The following is a 17,148-nucleotide window of genomic DNA, read 5'->3' on the forward strand; positions in this document are numbered from 1 at the left end:
AGTCAGGAGCTGAAAGTTTGTTGTAAGTCTTGGGTAAGAGTACCACTTTGATCTCATTTGTCTTTGTGCCATTATTATATTCCATAAAAACATCATTTTTACACAGACACACATCTATTTATCTATTCTATTTAATTTTATTTATAGTGTCAAATCATAACAGAAGTTATCTCAAGTCACTTTACATATAGATTAGGTCTAGACCACTCTAACTTATTTATGATTTACAGAGACCCAACAATTCCACCATGAGCTCTTTTCAGACATGTCAAAAAATAGAAAATGTTTTCTCTATGCTTTTCAATTGTGTATCATTATTTGCTGTATGACCTTTGTTTTTCTTTACATGTTATGAGTGTGAAATAAAAAATAAATCCAATCCATCTATTCAATTTTATTTTATTTATAGTGCCAAATCATAACAAAAGTTATCTTGAGTCACTTTACATAGAGAGTAGGTCTAGAACTCAGTGACAATTACAGGCATCCAACAATTCCTCCATGAGATCTCCATCTTTTCAGACATGTCAAAAAAGAAAAACAATATTTAAAAATATATATTGGTTATTCATGCATCACTATGTTTTTCAGTTGTGTAACATTATTATTTTCTGTATGACCTTTTCTGTTTTCTTTACATGTTACGTGTTTGAAATAAAAAATAAATCAAATCTTTCTATCTGTCAATCTATCAATCTATCTATCTATCTATCTATCTATCTATCTATCTATCTATCTATCTATCTACTTTAAAGTATTTACCCTCAAGTACTTTGCCGTGTTTGTGACTAATAAATGAGCAGCTTAGCTGGTTTGAGTTTGTTTTGTCATTACTCGCCTCGGAACCAATTGATCGTGTTTCTTGACGGAGATTATTTCCAGACGTAACCGGAAGAGCGCTGCATCACAACTTCCACCAGCAGACTTCCACACATGTGTGGGAGACAGAGTGTGAGCCTGGTTGCTTACAGTCCTACGATATTTGAATTTAAAGTTGACATTTAAACAACTTAAATATCACCGAATAACAGTAACAATAACACAAGATGGCGGAGATCGTTCAGCAGCGGATTGAGGACAGGATCCCTGAGCTGGAGCAGCTGGAGAGAGTGGGACTGTTCACCAAGAAAGAAGTCAAGTAAGAAGACATCCGATCAACAGTAACACAACACAACTTTATACAAAGACACAAGGATTAAGACTCCATCCACATGACACATGCGTTGTTTTGTGGACAACTGACAGTCATTTGGAGAGATGACAGAGAGAAACCTGACGAGAACATTGATTTTGTCATCTCACTCCTCTCTCGTTGACCTCACTACTGCTATTTTCTGATCCACAGCTACAATCCTTATACTTCATATCAATTATAAATAAATATGCTGAAATATATTTACATTAGAATCAGAGCTCTTTATTGTCATTGCTTTTTATTTTATAGGACAACGAAACACAATTTAGCAGCTTTCAAGAATAGGCAAATATAAATTGCAGAAATATAAAATAAAATATAAGAATCACGATAAATATATACACAATGAGCGGGTTATTGCACATTCAGTTCAGTTCTTAGAGAGGGGTGGGACGGAGTATATTATAAATTATAATTATGAAATATTCTATAAATAATAAAATACTACTAATTATAGAGAAGGGGTGAGATTAAAAAAGTTAAACTTCCCATTCCTTTTCGAATGTGATTTCTTTATTTTTTTTGCCTAAATTATTTTTTTATGTGTTTTTATATTTTTTCCTATTTGATTTATTTGTCTTCCTGTAATGGTACGGTCATTTTTGCTTTATTATTATTTGTATTGTTTGTTTTTTTACATATTCGAAATGAACATTTCAATCAATTGATCAATAAAATAAACTATATTTGAAAAAAAAGGAACCTAGGCCCCCTGGGGTCAGTAAAACAGTAAGTGAATAATTCTGGCACATGAGGCTTTTTCAAGCTTTGATTCTCACATATCCATCTACGGGAAACAATGTTTTATTTTTCACTATTTTAGATCCATCATCAAGAGAGCAACAGCCCTGGAATACAAGCTCCACAGGTTGATCGTAAAAAAAGAGGACTTCATTGCATACATTCAGGTAGTGCGTCTTAAAATTCAGTTAATTTAAAAAAACATTTCATTAAGGAAATAAAAGCCGAGTGATATTTGCACAAAGCTAACTTCAAAACTCTCTTCAATTGCAGTATGAAATCAACATTTTAGAGCTGATCAAGAAGAGAAGAGCCGTAAGTGGTGCACGTTTTGCTTTATGTAATGTTAATGCATTTTCTGCCATTTTTGCATTCTAAATTACCTTTTTTCTGTTAATTGTTTAGTCGTGTTATCATGGCAGCTCAACTTCGGATAATGCAATATCATTTGACTGTGCCTAACTTTGCTTTTGCAGCACATACATTACCAGTTCAAAAGAGAGGAGATTGAGTTCCCTGTCATCCATAGAATAAATAGTGTCTTCAGAAGAGCAACAAATAAGTGGAAGGTACTGTATAAAAATAGTTTATATTGTACTTTTGGAGTTTATCAATAAAAACATTGCATCACTTTTTGCGGCTAATGACGCACATCTGCTAAAATCAGATAAATGTACGTGCTCTTTGATCATGATTTGTCAGACTAATCATGACTCTTATTAGAGTTCAGAGATTTCCTTTCAGAATTCATTTTGTTTTCCCTCATCATTTCCTATAAAATACAATTTATAAGTCACTTTAACTGACTGAGTTATTGTAAATGTAACTGAGTGAACAGTCACGTGTCTTGTTTCCCCACAGGATGATGTGCAGCTGTGGCTCTCACATGTTGCTTTCTGTAAGAAATGGGTACGCAATTTCATCATTTGTTTTAAGTATATCTCAGTCCTAACGCTGCATCTTCATGCAGATAATGATCTTCTTTTGGGTTTCTCTCATCAGGCCACCAAAGGCCAGATCAGCAAGGTGTTCTCAGCCATGCTTGCAATACATCCTGACAAACCAGGTAGAGAAGAAAGTGCTTTTCAATCTGTTGTGATTAAGTCACTATTACAAGCTGTAACTAATAGTGACTTGTTCCTCTTTAAGCCCTGTGGATCTTGGCAGCCAAGGGTGAGCTGGAGGATAGAAATTCCTCGGAAAGTGCAAGACACCTGTTTCTGAGGGCTCTGCGCTTCCATCCCAACAACAAGAAAGTCTACCAGGAGGTAAAAGAAGCAACATGTTTCCTTGTTGTTTTAATCCAAAGCTACTTTTCAATTTTTAAGCAATGAAACCTGTACAGCGAAACGTTATTCACTGGTTTGCTTGATCAAATTCTGTGTTTATGATTGTGTACTTTCAAATATTATTCCTAAGTCTTCTTCAACAATGTGTGTTAGTACTTCCGTATGGAGCTGCTGCACTGTGAGAAACTGAGGAAGCAGAAGGAAGAGCTGGAGAAAGCTCAGATGGACCTGGTGAGTGTGTCACCAAATGAACACCAAAAGTGTGGAAAAAAGCCAATACACACAGACAGACACACACAGAAGCTCCCAGTTTGTATTGAGTTTCTGATCTCAGCGCTCTTCACTCCTTCCAGGGTGAATATGAGTTTTCTCCAGAGATCCTGAGTGGCAAACTGGCTGAGGTTGTGTACAGAGATGCTACAGGGAGAATCAAAGGTAATCTCAAAATTTTGTTTAAAAACATAAAACGATATCAAAAAAAGTTACATTTTTAAAGTTTATTTCCTAATTTAAACAAGAATTTAGTGAGTTTGGAAAGGATATCGCTCATAACCCTTCGTAAAACCACAAACTATTGTTTTCACACACAGTTTTATTGTATGTATTAAAGGTTGAATATGTAGAATCTTTATTAAAAGCTTGATTTTTAAATAAATAATACAACCACAGGGCGTTTTGAGGGGTACAGAATAAAAGTATTGCTTTTCCATTAAAAATATAAAATATATTTAGTCTGAATTGATATCTAAAAAAACATTTGACAGGTTTGACAATGACTTTCTGTCACGTTCTGTTATCATTTACATACACTTTTTGGGCAGCTTTCTTCAATAAACACTATTCTTTAGTCTTTTTTCTCTGTGGTCCAATAACAGCTGAGCAAGCTTGGTACCTGACAGAACCTCGGTCAACTTTCTTCTTTCCAGTTAGCTAATGTTAGCAAATGTTTGCTAGTTAGCTAATGCATAGCCATCCTACATCAAGAAGAGTCAACCTTGATCTTTTCTGACAAGTGACAATTCACGTCATCTTAAAAATATGCCTACAACCAACCAATTTCGTCTTTTACATTACCATGAAAACCTGTTGTTCAATCTGTTGTGATTAAGTCACTATTACAAGCTGTAACTAGGCATAGACTCTGTCCTATTTTTTAATTTAGGACAGGGTCTATACCATCCTAAATTATGATTCCTAATGCTAATTTAGGGTTCAGTTAGGACAGTTCTGTAATGACTAAATACCTTTCCTAAGATAAGATAGAACATTCCTAAATGTCATCCTAAACTGAGATAAGACAGGATTTCAGACTCAGGAACTTTCTGTAATGAGGCCACTGATCTTTTTGTACAACAGAAGCAGAGTTTGTCATCTCACTTCTGACCATAGCAGCTATCTTTGACTTCACCAAAGAACTCCAGGACTTCATTCTGCAAGAGTAAGGCACCGTCTTACTTACCCACACTCTGCATTCTTGGACTCAAACAGAACTTCATCACTAAACATGGATGTACTTACTCTCCTACCCTTGTATCGCAGCTTACAGGCTAACTACACAGAAGACAGCTTGACGTGGGATTTCATGGCTAAGAGGGAGCTGGAGGCTCCGGGGGCAGGGGAGGAGCTGCAGACAGCCAAAGGCCGAGCCTCGGATATCAGCCGCAGAGAGGAACGCTGCTGCCAGGTCTATGAGGAGGGGGTCAAGAGCCTTAACAGCGGTAGGTGCTCATACATACACAGAGAGCAAATGGGCTCTTTTCCAAAAGGCAAAATCACTTGTTGGGACTGAAATTTGATGAATCGTTATAATCAACAGTACTACAGGGACCTGTGGATTTTATAAAGTATAAAAATAACCTAAAGTATTAAAAGCAGTAAAAATTAAATTTAGAGTTAAGGTTTTAATGCTATGCAATTCTTTTTGTATGAAAAACATAACTATCTTGTATAATGTAGTGGTAGCTATATTACCAAACCATATTTACTTTGTTTTACTTATGAACTAAATTCCCTTAGTTTGCTTTACACATGCTGTCAAAGTCATTTCCATTGTTGAATTTTAAGTTGAATTTAACATTTCACTAGTTTTTGTTTTTTCAAAAGTCAGATCCAGGTAGCCGAAAAAAAGCTCTAAAACATCTTGCATCCCTGAAATCTATGGGTGCCCTGCATTAATGCACTGTTTACATATGCCCTGCCAACTTGACGTGTCTATATAAGAAACCATTGCTGTGCTTGTGTTCTCTGCGCTCTAGAGCCCATGTGGACTTGCTATGTGGACTTCTGCTTGGAAAAGCGGAAGAGGAAGACCAACGTCCAAGAGCTTAAGGAAAAGGTAAGTGAGTTTACACTGAAATGTCATTGGCTCCAATGTTTTAAGAGGTAAATCCTGACCAGCGTTTATGTGTTTGTGTGTATGTGTGTCACAGAGACAGGAGAGGTTACTGCAAGTTCTGCAGCGCGCCCACGACTCCTCACTGCTGAAGGAGGGTTATTATAAGAACTGGGTAAGATAATGGCTTCATTATGCGTGTAAATGTAAACCATAGGGGCCCCTTTAGCCTGTATGGTTCGGCCTCCGTTCATCTGACTTGTCAAATATCTGTTCATACAAAGCATGTTTGTTTGTATTAGTTTAGCTTCTTTGCCTGTGAGAACAGTGCTAGTCAAAGTCTGGGGAGGCCCACAAGCGTCTTCGAATGCTAAGTCCTCTTCAAAAAGCAATTCATAAGGAGTGACAATGTAACTGTACTTTACTCAAAACACAAGGTGTCATTGGCAAGTTGAATGTTGTTTGTGTGAACTGATAGCCGGTAGTTACTCATACTTGGAAATCTTAGCATAACAAAATAAAACCAGACAGCGGTCTCCAGTGATATTCAAGATCAGTTGATTAGAAGATAGTGTGAAAAGGAGATGTCCTGATGGCCGTGGGTAGAGACAGATACAAGGCAGCCATCTTGGTTTTGAATCTAGTCAAGGACATTTTTATGCATGCCGCCTCACATTTCCTTTTGCTCCCTATTGTTTACTATCTATTTAAAGGTTGGGGTGCTACATAAATACTGTGAAAGTTTCAAAACACTAAATCCACAGAGAAATGCACGCAGCCTTTATTCAGAAACTGCGCCTTTAAACGAGCCGTTAGGACTTTTGTACGGTTGTGATGCAAAAAGGTGGGCTTAAAGAGACAGGAACTAAAACGGACTGTTCTCAACAGGACGAATACAGTTTGAGGAAAATAATGTGTTTTTCGAACATTAAAGCATGTACACAGGTTACGTGCACAGGAAACAGAAGGAGATCAGATCTTGATGTCTCTTTGATTTTCAAAAAAAGTTACAGATCCTGCTCTCATCTGGAGATTCTGAGGGAGCGACCAGAGTTGCCATGGCAGCTACGCAGCGCTACAGCAAATCAGTGTCAGTGTGGAGCCTGAGTCTGCAGACACTAATGCAGCTGGGGAGTGCAGACGTGGGCAGGCTATTCCAGGAGGCTCTCACACACGTCAGTCCCAAGGTACACAGAACATACGCGCACACACTCTACATAATTTGTTCTCAGTCCCATTTCCCTGCTCACACTGAGCACATACACCACATCAGTTGAGCTGTACCAGTATAACTGTACTACTTGGAGAATAGAGACACTTGGACACACACATTAGCCACCAGCACTGCTGTATAAGTGGGCCATCTCCTTGGCCCAATTAGGAACTATTTCATTACTTTGTTGTTCCTCTAGTGGCTTCCTCCACCCCCATCTATATGCGAGGAAGGCAGAAGACGTAAAAAACGTAATTTAAGCCTTCAGGCACTTAGCAACCTTCTGTTACAAATGCAACATTAGAACCCAGAGATTAATAGTTGGTGTAGTTATGTGTAGTATCTTAATTTAACATGACAGATAAATGGGTAGGATTACAGTTTTCTTATATAGGCATAATAGAATAATAGGCTTTGGCTGGATAGTGAACTAATACTTAAGAATCCCTCTCAGTACCTCAAATATTTGGACGTAGTCATAATGTTTTGCCACACATTTATTTCCTTACTTTTCTGTTGCCCTGACACCTTTCCCATAGTACATCACAGTAATATATAATGCTGTATGTCTATGAATACAAATGCTTCAAGGCCTTTACAGTAATGAGCAGAAAGGCTGATTATTGTTGTGGTGGGGGTTTCACAACACCGTGGCCCTGAGAAGTAGCTGTGTGAGCAGGATTACTACATGCTGCTCATTAGGCAAAGTCTTTTCTCAAGATAAACACTCTGTAAGTGTTGGGAAATAGTATAAACCCTCAGGGTATGTCGAACAAAAAACATATTTCCATAATTACATGGCACAGAAGTAGAGATACATGAATGAAGAAAATGTGGACTCTTAACTAACTTCATGATGCTCTCAGATGATAAACTATCCTACTAGCTCATTACTCATTTTTAAAATGCCTGCATATAATGGGGAAACGTGGTGGCTAAATCTTCAAGCATTGGTCTGATTTAAGCTTGGCATGTCTGGGTATGTTCGCTGTAAGACTAATAGAGGATGGAGATATTGTATGACATTGACAAAACTAACCGCCGCTCAATGCTACAGAAAGCACGTAGACTCCAGGCTGAGCAAGATACTGGTTAGAAACCAACTGACAACTAAATCCTTTCCGTTCTGTCTTAACAGGAGAGTCTACCACTCTGGCAGCTGAAGGTCCAGTGGAGTGTGGCCGACCAGAGTCCTGAGGAGACAGAAGCCATTTTCAAGGTAATCTACATAATTTCCCACATGCATGGGTGTACTTTGTTCGCTAGACTTTTTATGTGTGTTTATATATAGGTATGGCGTCCTTCTTTGGAGGTGGATGTGTGTGTACACCCATATGAATGTTTCTGCTTTTTTGTTTTATTAGTATTTTATTTTTTAAATGTTTCTCCTTTTCTGAGTGTTATGGGGGTAAGGTAGGTGGGGCTAATAAAAATATATCCAAACAAAAAATCCACATGAACCCCCCAGATTCATTTTGAAACGTCACGGCAACCCATATCTTCTAGAAAGCATAAACGGTAATGTATTTCTTCAATGACAACTGACAGGAAGGAAGAGCTGCTTGTAAATATTTCACACAGAATGCCTTTGTGTAGTAATGAACACTGGAACAACATTTATTACCTGGCTGGAAAAGTATAGTCATCTATGCAGATGTAACTGAGATTTATTTTGAAGATGAGTGTGAAAATATATGCTTGGGACTCAAAATGTGTTTGTGGCTGGATCCTACACAATTAAGAACCAAAACCAAGTATATCCAGCTGCAGTAGCAGCACGGATGGGAAGGGCGTGTAGTTTCCAAATATGGTGTGTGACTGGTTGGCTCACAGAAGTGTTATTTTCCCCAACAAAAGCCCCAGATAAAACAGCGTTGGCTCAGCGCTCACAAATCAGCGCTCAAGCGTGATACATGAACTGTTCAAAGGCACGTCACAGTTGCATTCCAGATATCTAGCAGGCTATGTATCTGAACCTGTCAGGGAGACAAATAGCCAGTGAGTGTGCAAGTCAAAGGTTGAAGGTAAACCTGGGGAGGGGGCTGCATTTAAAAATAAGAACTTAATGTGTTGCGTTTGCGTTTATTTTGTGAAGACGTGTGGCAACAACAACACCCCCTAACCCTTTTCTTCTTTGTTTTATTGCTAAAAAAGAGCTACCAAAAACTTGGAGTGCTTGTTTCTGGCAAACATCCAATTTTTTAACAAAAAAAAAAATCCTGTCTCGGTTATGTTACTGTTTCATTTCATTTCACATGTCACTTCTCGTGATTTTGTGTCAAAACATAGTTTGGAGACCAAACAAGCACATTAGGGATTCCTCCTGGTAAAAAAAATCTTACTGAGTGACCCCCCTGTCAGTCATGTAGTGTGAAAACCACAATGACACAAAAACTCCTGATTACAGGATATGTAGTATGAATATGTAGGTTATGTAGCGTGAACAGTACAGGGATCTAAAGACACTGCAAGTCATATAGTGGAAACTTAGCTTTACTTTTCTGGTCAGTAATGTAAATTCTTTCTACAGATACTGAAGTGAGGAAAAGCAGATGCTGTTCTTGATAAGAGATTGGTTGAATACTTAAAAGTTGAAAGATAAAGGACGAATAGCTCACTTACGTCAGCACAGTGTTTCGGCCTCAGAAATCAGACAGTTTGTTCTCTTGTTGCTTCCCAGAGTGGTCTGCTGTCTGCAGTACCAGCAGTTGCCATGGAGATGAAAGAGAGCTACCTTGATTGGTCGTACTCTACCGGAGGCTACAAGAAAGCTCGGAGAACCTTTACAAGGTAAAAAGAAAACACTTTATTGGCTTATGTTATTAATTCAAATGGCACCAAAACAATGTGGCACAAATGCAAAATAAACTCCTCAGACAAAGCTGTAGATTTTAAGTTAGCAAAAAAACTTTTTTTCTTCTGTAGCTTACAGGAAAACCGTCCCTTGCCAAAGGCCTTTTTCACCAGAATGATTGAGATCGAGAAGGAACAAGTACGTATAGCAATTACTAAATGTCACCTGTGAAAGCTCTGAACCTGCACCTCAATCTTTAGGCTTCAGGTGGAGAACAGATAACAGTTAGACTCTGTAACTGATGTTTGATTGACAGATTCTTAAAACTGATTCAGAAGACTTTTAACAAAAAAGAAATGTGGGGACGGATGGCTTATGGGGAATACAGATATTATCCAAGTCCACAGAGACAATCCTGAGCTGTGATAACGTTGTTTGTTCTTCCAGGAGACTCCAAAGATGAACAATCTGAGAGACTACTATGAGAGGGCCCTGCAGGAGTTTGGTACCTCAGATGACGGTGAGCAGAGTTTAAATGCCTTAGGGGAACAAGAGTTGAAAGAAAATTAGTCTTAGGGAAAAATGTATTCACAATATCCTGTTCATAAAATACTTAAGTTTTCTTTAATGGATATTTGACCAGATATAGCTGAGATCTATTTTGAAGACGAGTGAAAATAAATACTTAGGACTCAAAATATATCCCACACAATCTACTAGTCTGGTTTCTAGGCCTAAGAAAACCAAGTATATTCAGCTGCCTTTGCAGCACGGCTGGGAAGGATGTTGAGTTTCCAAATGTGGTTTGTGACTGGTTGGGTCCCAGAAGTGCCCCCCCCCCTCAGAAAGCAAGCTGTCCTGGAAAATCTATTATATCCTATTCTATCAATCTATCTTCAAAACAGATACATTTCCATGTGAAAGGGTGAAAAAAGTTATGTTCAGGATCATACTTACATTTAGATGCTAGCTTAAATACAACAGATCTTCAGTTAGAAGCCTTAGCAACTCTAATTTAGTCACAGCAGGCCAGTAGCAGCACCCGGTCTAACAGCAAAAACAGAAAGTTTGCTTTTCCGGCAGTCGGAGCGGTCCAGGATCTGTTGCTCGGTCTTGCTCTGGCTTAATTCAAGTTGCTCCAACCTCTTCCTCGAAGTCTGTCTCAGTCGGCTTTGTATTAGGCTATAAAATCATGTTTTCAAATAATCATCTTTCTCTTCCACTGTTGCGTTATGTTCAAGAGAGTATTTTTCTTTGCTGATACTAAAGGATGATCAAGGCCGTGTTTTGAAGGGAGCGTGATTTGTAGGGACTGCAATTCTGCAACTGGACCCTTCTCTAAGAAAAAGCTATCCATTTGGATAAATAACTTGAAGAACCAATTTTGAGTATGATATTATTTATTATCCTTGCAATCCTCCACCATATCTTAATCTTGAAATGCTCTCTGCTGTTTTTATTTCCCTTAAGTTCTGTGGCTGCAGTACATCCAGGAGGAGCTGGGACCCCTAGGACAGCCACAGAACTGCGGCAAGATCCACTGGAGAGCCATGAAGTTTCTAGAGGGGGAGAGCGTCGAGAGGTTCACTTCCAAGCACACTCTGATTCAGACTGGACACTTATGAGTCACCAAGAAAGGTCAGAGTAGCGTACAATGAGTTCAGAAACAGCAGCCGGAGTTCAACAACTGTGTTGAAGTTTATCAGCGGAAGAAGCAGCTCAAGTGTCCGAATGGCTGTTCCTCTTGGTCCTGGAGAAGATAGGTGCTGTGCCCATCTATTTTTTGTTTCATTGCTTTCCACTGGAAAGTCAGTATTCCAGTTTCTGATGTTTGCTGTCCCTCAGGAGAAGGCCTGTTGAATCCTCTTCAAGGGTTCCAGCCGTGTTGGGGGGGGGGTGTTCTTGTATTTTACAGCCGCCTTGTACAACTTTCCATTTTCATTCAAAGCAGTGTGTGCTGATATTGATACCAGGCCAATGTTGGTAACATGTAGTAGTAGTAGTGTTAGAATGTTTTTGTTTAACTCCACATTTATTTGGCATTTTAAGACAAAGACAAACTTTGACTTTTTCTGATATGATATTAAAACAGTCTTTCATTCTGTGGTGTTCTCTGTTGTGGTCCCTCTGAGGCAGTGACGTAACAAATGGACACAGATATACACATGGCACGCGCAGTTTTTCCTAAACTCCGGATTCACGTGTCATTAGGCAATGACCCACCACTACTTAAAACACTTCTCCTGGCAGGTTGGTGAAGTTAATTTAAGTTACTGAGACAAAAAAACATTGTTTATATAATTCTCATTTCACACATTAATCCAGTGTTTGCCATCAATACAAAGTATCATCTTATTTAGATTCCTGCAGCTCATGGTACAAATGTTGCCTTTTAAAAAACAAAACCATAAATATTTAGCAGCAGTAGTACTATGGGATAGTCACACGTAGATGAACCATTTCAATGGCCAGCTAAAAAAATCTGTCCATTAAATATACTTAAAAGGACACTTCATATCGTTGTGTGCATCAGCAGTGGCACCTACATTAATGTAACAGTTATGAGGTATAACTAAGTTAATTTAGAAACATATTAATGGATCATGAAGTTGCACTATAAAGTCTGATAATATAGATAAACCACCTTTAACATTGTATCACAAGAGCTTTTGGGATGTGTATCATCTCATCTGACACTCCCAAGAATAAAATGTAAAACTCTTACAGGCATGGACATGGCTATTAGTAACATAAGCATACGATATCAATTAAATACATTTATAGACATAACACGTATCAAAGACCTTTGAGGTATTAAAGTACCTCAAATATATTAAAGTACACATTCAGACAATTTTAGGGTAAATAACTTCTAATATCTCAGAGAGACTGAGGAAACAACACAACAAAACATTAACAGAGAGGAAAAAGATCAATGTTCTTTAAGGCAAAAGTTGTTTTTGTTAATTCTTTTCAATAATGATCCCTTTAGAAAATGAGTGAAAATTGCGATGTTTAGGCAATGCCCACACATATTGTCAGCGGATGTCTTCTCTATGTAAATGGAGTTTGACATACTTCTACTGTGTGTGCATGTGTGTGCGTACGTGTTTTCTGGACATGGTTGGTAGCTACTGGCTGGCTGATATATTGAGCTACTTGGGCTATTTAAAAAAAAAAGCAAATTGGCCAGTTTACTGCTGATATAATGAAGTGTCTGTGCTGACACTAGGTGTTTATGTATCAGGGCATATTTTAGTCAACAGCTTTTGCTTTTCTGCAAAACGGGTTATGAGCTGCTGTGCATGTCCCCTGATGATCTGAGTCAGGGATACTCAACTTGCTTTGCCCGGGGGTTCATAAACGTAACGGAAATGTAAAAAAGTATTACTAATAAAACTAATACTAATAAGATTCATAAACCGTAAAAGGCCCATAACTCGTTTTATTTTGGGAGGAAATTTGGGGCTTAGTCTGGACCTCTGTTGGGAGGGATCAATAATAAAATTGAACTGATTTTGTGCCCTGTCCCCTGGCACTTTTGTTCTCAGTGTTACTAAGGAAAGCCTAGAGCTGAAACTCATCCATTTTCTCTGCTGCTGTGCTCATCAAAAGTATTGTATACTTACACGTGAGTGCAGATGACTTAATTTGCCCGTAGTATGATTTTTGGGTTGGCACCCATTTCACTCCGAAGACTACAGAGTTGGAGGTGCCACTTCTTTTGTTTGAGCACCTTATTTACATTCAAAGCACTAAAAAAATGACCAGGGTAAATCAATTTATTTTCATTGTGAATTAGAAAGTGGTCTCAGGCTACCCTATGGCCGTAAGATGAGTATCACTGGTCTAAATGTTTTGTCAGATAAAGATATTAAATATTGGCACATGAAACTTCATCAGTACAAAAACTATCTGGTGTATGTATCCCTGTAGTTCCACGTGCGTACCTCCTCCACAACCACAACTTTATTACTGACAGAGGACAGAAACCTCAAAGTGTTTTCCCAAAAACAGACTCACGATACAAAAATGACTTGTATGCGCTCTCCTCTTTGCCGTCATCTCTATCAGAAGCTGTATGTGCCTAATGTGTAAAAATCCCCCTTTTGTCTCTCTGGCCAAGTGTCACGCCCAGCCCACCCCTTCACACATCTTCAGAGCTTCTTGAAAAGGATGTAGGTGAAAAGTACCAATACACCTGCGGACAGAAGTCCAATCACACACTGGTGGATGGTGATCACGTCCTCCAGAGCGTGGATGCGCTCCTCCATGGCGTTGGTGTGGATGTAGTCATAAACGGAGGCCCCGATGCTCCACACCACCCATACAGCATCCACCAACGCTTTCATAGTGGGAGAGACCATTAAGAGGGCCACCGCATCCGCCACTGATTGGCCCCACTCCACTACAGAGAGAGAGAGAGAGAGAGAAGACGTTACACATGGTGCAGCGAGGAGAGAGCACTACAGTATGTGGGAACACTGAGTCTCCAAAATAGCAATCACAGTTACATATCTACAAACATGAACAGACCCAGAGGAGATCCATCAGAGAAGATTGTGAAAATGCTGCAAAACTGTGTGGGAAGAGTGGACCTTCTGATAAAAAACAAAACAACATCCAAGATCCCTTCTGTCAAATGCTTTTTACTTTGATATGTCAACACAATTTTGAACCCAGCTTTATCCAACGTTCAGATGTTTGTTTTGGAAATAGTATGCAAATTAGTACACATTGAATAAGATAGTGCCTAATTTGCTTATTTACACACAACATAGGTTTCATGGTGCATCAATATTACTCCAATAGTTGAATATAAACGGTTGCATATGAACTTGGAATAAAATATTTTATACCTCTTCTCATGGAATGTTCTCATGTGATTTGTGTGATTTATTCTTGATTGATAAAGTGTATATCTTCGGAAAACTTTATTGATCAATGTCTTCCAAACATATGAAAGTGAAAATTAAACCACATATAAATACAATTAAAAGATGAATGTGTCTGAACACAAAAGTATTTCAACTTTATGGGCAACTGTGTATTTATTAAAAACACAGAAAGCAGTTTAGTCTAAGTTTTTCACTTTTTATACCTACTTGGAGAAAAAAAAAAGCAAGAGGTGTTGCTTGTTTTACTTAAGGATTGTATTATACATTTGTTTATCTATAGATAGGCATATACACACACACACACACACACACACACACACATATATATATATATATATATATATATATATGTTTATATATTGACACACACACTTCCCCTCTCTCTCTTTGCTCAACTGGTCGACTGACTGACTGACTGACTGACTGACTGACTGACTGACTGACCCCCCCCCCCCCCCCCCCCAACACATGCTGACGTCATTTCAGTATCCATAAACTTGGTCCGGTTCTGAACTGCTTCACGTGATCTGACAGCTGGTCTGGGGTTGTGAGATCTGAATTTTGTAATCTGCAGCAGTGCAACAGGAACCTGAGTTTGAGGAAAACGAGGAACCAGATGTTTGTACACAAGGATCAAAGCTGCAGGCTGTTTGGTGAAGACATTTATGAACGGACTGTAACTCACCGCCGGATGTCAGATGTTGATAAGGATGAAGATGAACATCCGTCCTGCTGCTGCTGCTGCTGCTGCTGCTGCTAAAGCAATGAAGTGTGTTGTTTAGGGGAAGCCGGGCTTGTTCCTGTCATGTCCAAAGTCGGACATTGCTCTTAGACGTCAAAGTGGCATAAATCAAACACCCCTTTCCGGTCAAAACCTTTAAAATAAAATGATTCTACTCTCAAATCAATTACAAGACATTGTACTGACAGAAAGTTCCCAAGGGAATAAACACGCGCCTTAAAGAAGGGATATGACGTCAAAAAAACACGTGAAAAGTTACAGTAGCTATTCAGATAAATATTGGGTCCTTCAGGACAAAGTATCAGGTGATTTATTTTATTTTGATAAGAAAATCTCCCGATTTCCGGTATAATTGTTGGCAGCTTGTTGACATGAAGCAGCTGACTGAAGCCATATGAGAGCGTCACCACGGACACTTTAAAGTGGAGCGTGACCTCGAGAATAAAACAAAATATCACAATCAATTAAAAATATTTTAATATCACAAAATATTTGAATAGCATGTAAAATATCAGTGGAATAAAAGATAGAAAGTAAAATAGCACAATAAAGAAGAAAATAAACCAAAATACCACAATAGAAGAACAGAACATACCACAGTAGATATAATGAAAATAGGCTACAAGAATATAAGGTAAAGCAAAATAGCAGGAAGAATGTAATGAAACAGAACAGGATATGCTGCAATGTAAAATTACAGAATAGGAAAGAATAGGATGAATGCAAAATGGCATAAAGAATGATAGAATATAGAGTAGTGTTGAGGTAACACATTGGAATAGATTAGTTTTGTTGTAATATATAACATAACACTAGTTTCGTATTCAAGTAATCAGCTTCTATGCTTTAGGCTGTCACTGTGATGTTAACAGTTAACACAGTCCATGTCAGGAACAGTCCCTGTGCGATAACGCTGTAACACCAAACATCCACCTATCAAGCTTACTGTATATTTCATAGTTTAAATACTCACTGTTCTTTGATACAAATACTATCACCATCAATACAAATATAAGCATAGCTGTAAACCGGATATACTGTCGTCCACCTACTTCATGTACTGTATATAAAGCAACCTGTTGCATTAATAATCCTATATTTACTCCAGCACCCTTTGTAATCTGCACCTTTGCACTATTCAATGCCATACTTATATTTATATGTGTACATAGTAGCCTAGTGAAATGTGTACCTTTGTTGTCCCTGTTTTTAGCTGTAGGTCTATTTATGTAGACGCACATCAAGAGCAACAAAAAGCCAGAGTCAAATTCCTTGTATGTGTTTACACTTACTTGGCCATTAAAGCTGATTCTGAATATAACAGAATGCAAAATACCAAAATAAAATAGAAAATCAGATATTATACAATGTTAGGATAGAATGTCAAATGTCACAATGGCACATATCACTTTTTGATAATATAATGAAAAATAAACCAAAACAGCAGAATTAATAGAATAAAGCAGAATAGAATATGCTGAGATGTAAAATGGAGGGAAAGGAAATGGTAGAACAAATGCAAATGGCAGAATATGATATATAGTTTAGAAAAATCAAGTCAAATCATGAAGCACACAACATAACACAACATAACATACTGTAGAACAGAAACTTGGAAAGAGGCCAATGATTGAATGTGTCCAAACTGATCCCGCTGTCACGCTGTAATGACGCCCTGAGGTGCAGCTGCACGTGATTATACTCAGTTATGATGATCAGAATAAAACAATACAGGGTTGTGTTTGTTTGGCAAATCATGAAATGAGGTGTCGTGGCGCGCGGCTGCCGCCAGGGGTCGCGGCACGCTAACATGTTGCTGCTCAGGGAGGTAGTAACATGAGAGGTGTGATGAACCTGGGATGTATGTAGCCTCCCGAACAGCATCGATAAAAGAGGGGAACGCCTCGAGAGAGCCGCAGACCAGCCGCTCCGGAGACGCGGCTC

The 17,148-nt window shown here is 38.4% G+C and overlaps 1 protein-coding gene across 1 annotated transcript; it reads left to right on the forward strand.

Moving 5' to 3' along the window:
- The first annotated feature begins 947 nt into the window (after positions 1–947).
- Positions 948–11,666, forward strand: utp6 (UTP6 small subunit processome component). Its single transcript, XM_083938138.1, has 19 exons — positions 948–1,138; positions 2,019–2,103; positions 2,210–2,251; positions 2,413–2,505; positions 2,798–2,845; positions 2,939–3,002; positions 3,086–3,204; positions 3,379–3,456; positions 3,579–3,660; positions 4,582–4,663; positions 4,765–4,943; positions 5,481–5,560; positions 5,655–5,732; positions 6,565–6,744; positions 7,909–7,989; positions 9,451–9,560; positions 9,696–9,762; positions 10,012–10,084; positions 11,035–11,666. The coding sequence occupies exons 1-19, from the start codon at positions 1,047–1,049 to the stop codon at positions 11,187–11,189; spliced, it is 1,788 nt and encodes a 595-aa protein (XP_083794264.1). The 5' UTR covers positions 948–1,046; the 3' UTR covers positions 11,190–11,666.
- Positions 11,667–17,148: the final 5,482 nt, after the last annotated feature.

This window comes from Echiichthys vipera (assembly GCF_963691815.1).
Source record: "Echiichthys vipera genome assembly, chromosome: 2".
NCBI classification, from domain to species: Eukaryota; Metazoa; Chordata; class Actinopteri; order Perciformes; family Trachinidae; genus Echiichthys; species Echiichthys vipera.

Excerpts from the sequence above, each read along its gene's own strand:
- utp6 (XM_083938138.1), top strand. The coding sequence starts at position 1,047 with ATGGCGGAGATCGTTCAGCAGCGGATTGAGGACAGGATCCCTGAGCTG. Across the intron at positions 7,990-9,450 it reads AGACAGAAGCCATTTTCAAG|AGTGGTCTGCTGTCTGCAGT; the intron begins GTAATCTACATA and ends GTTGCTTCCCAG. Across the intron at positions 10,085-11,034 it reads GTTTGGTACCTCAGATGACG|TTCTGTGGCTGCAGTACATC; the intron begins GTGAGCAGAGTT and ends ATTTCCCTTAAG.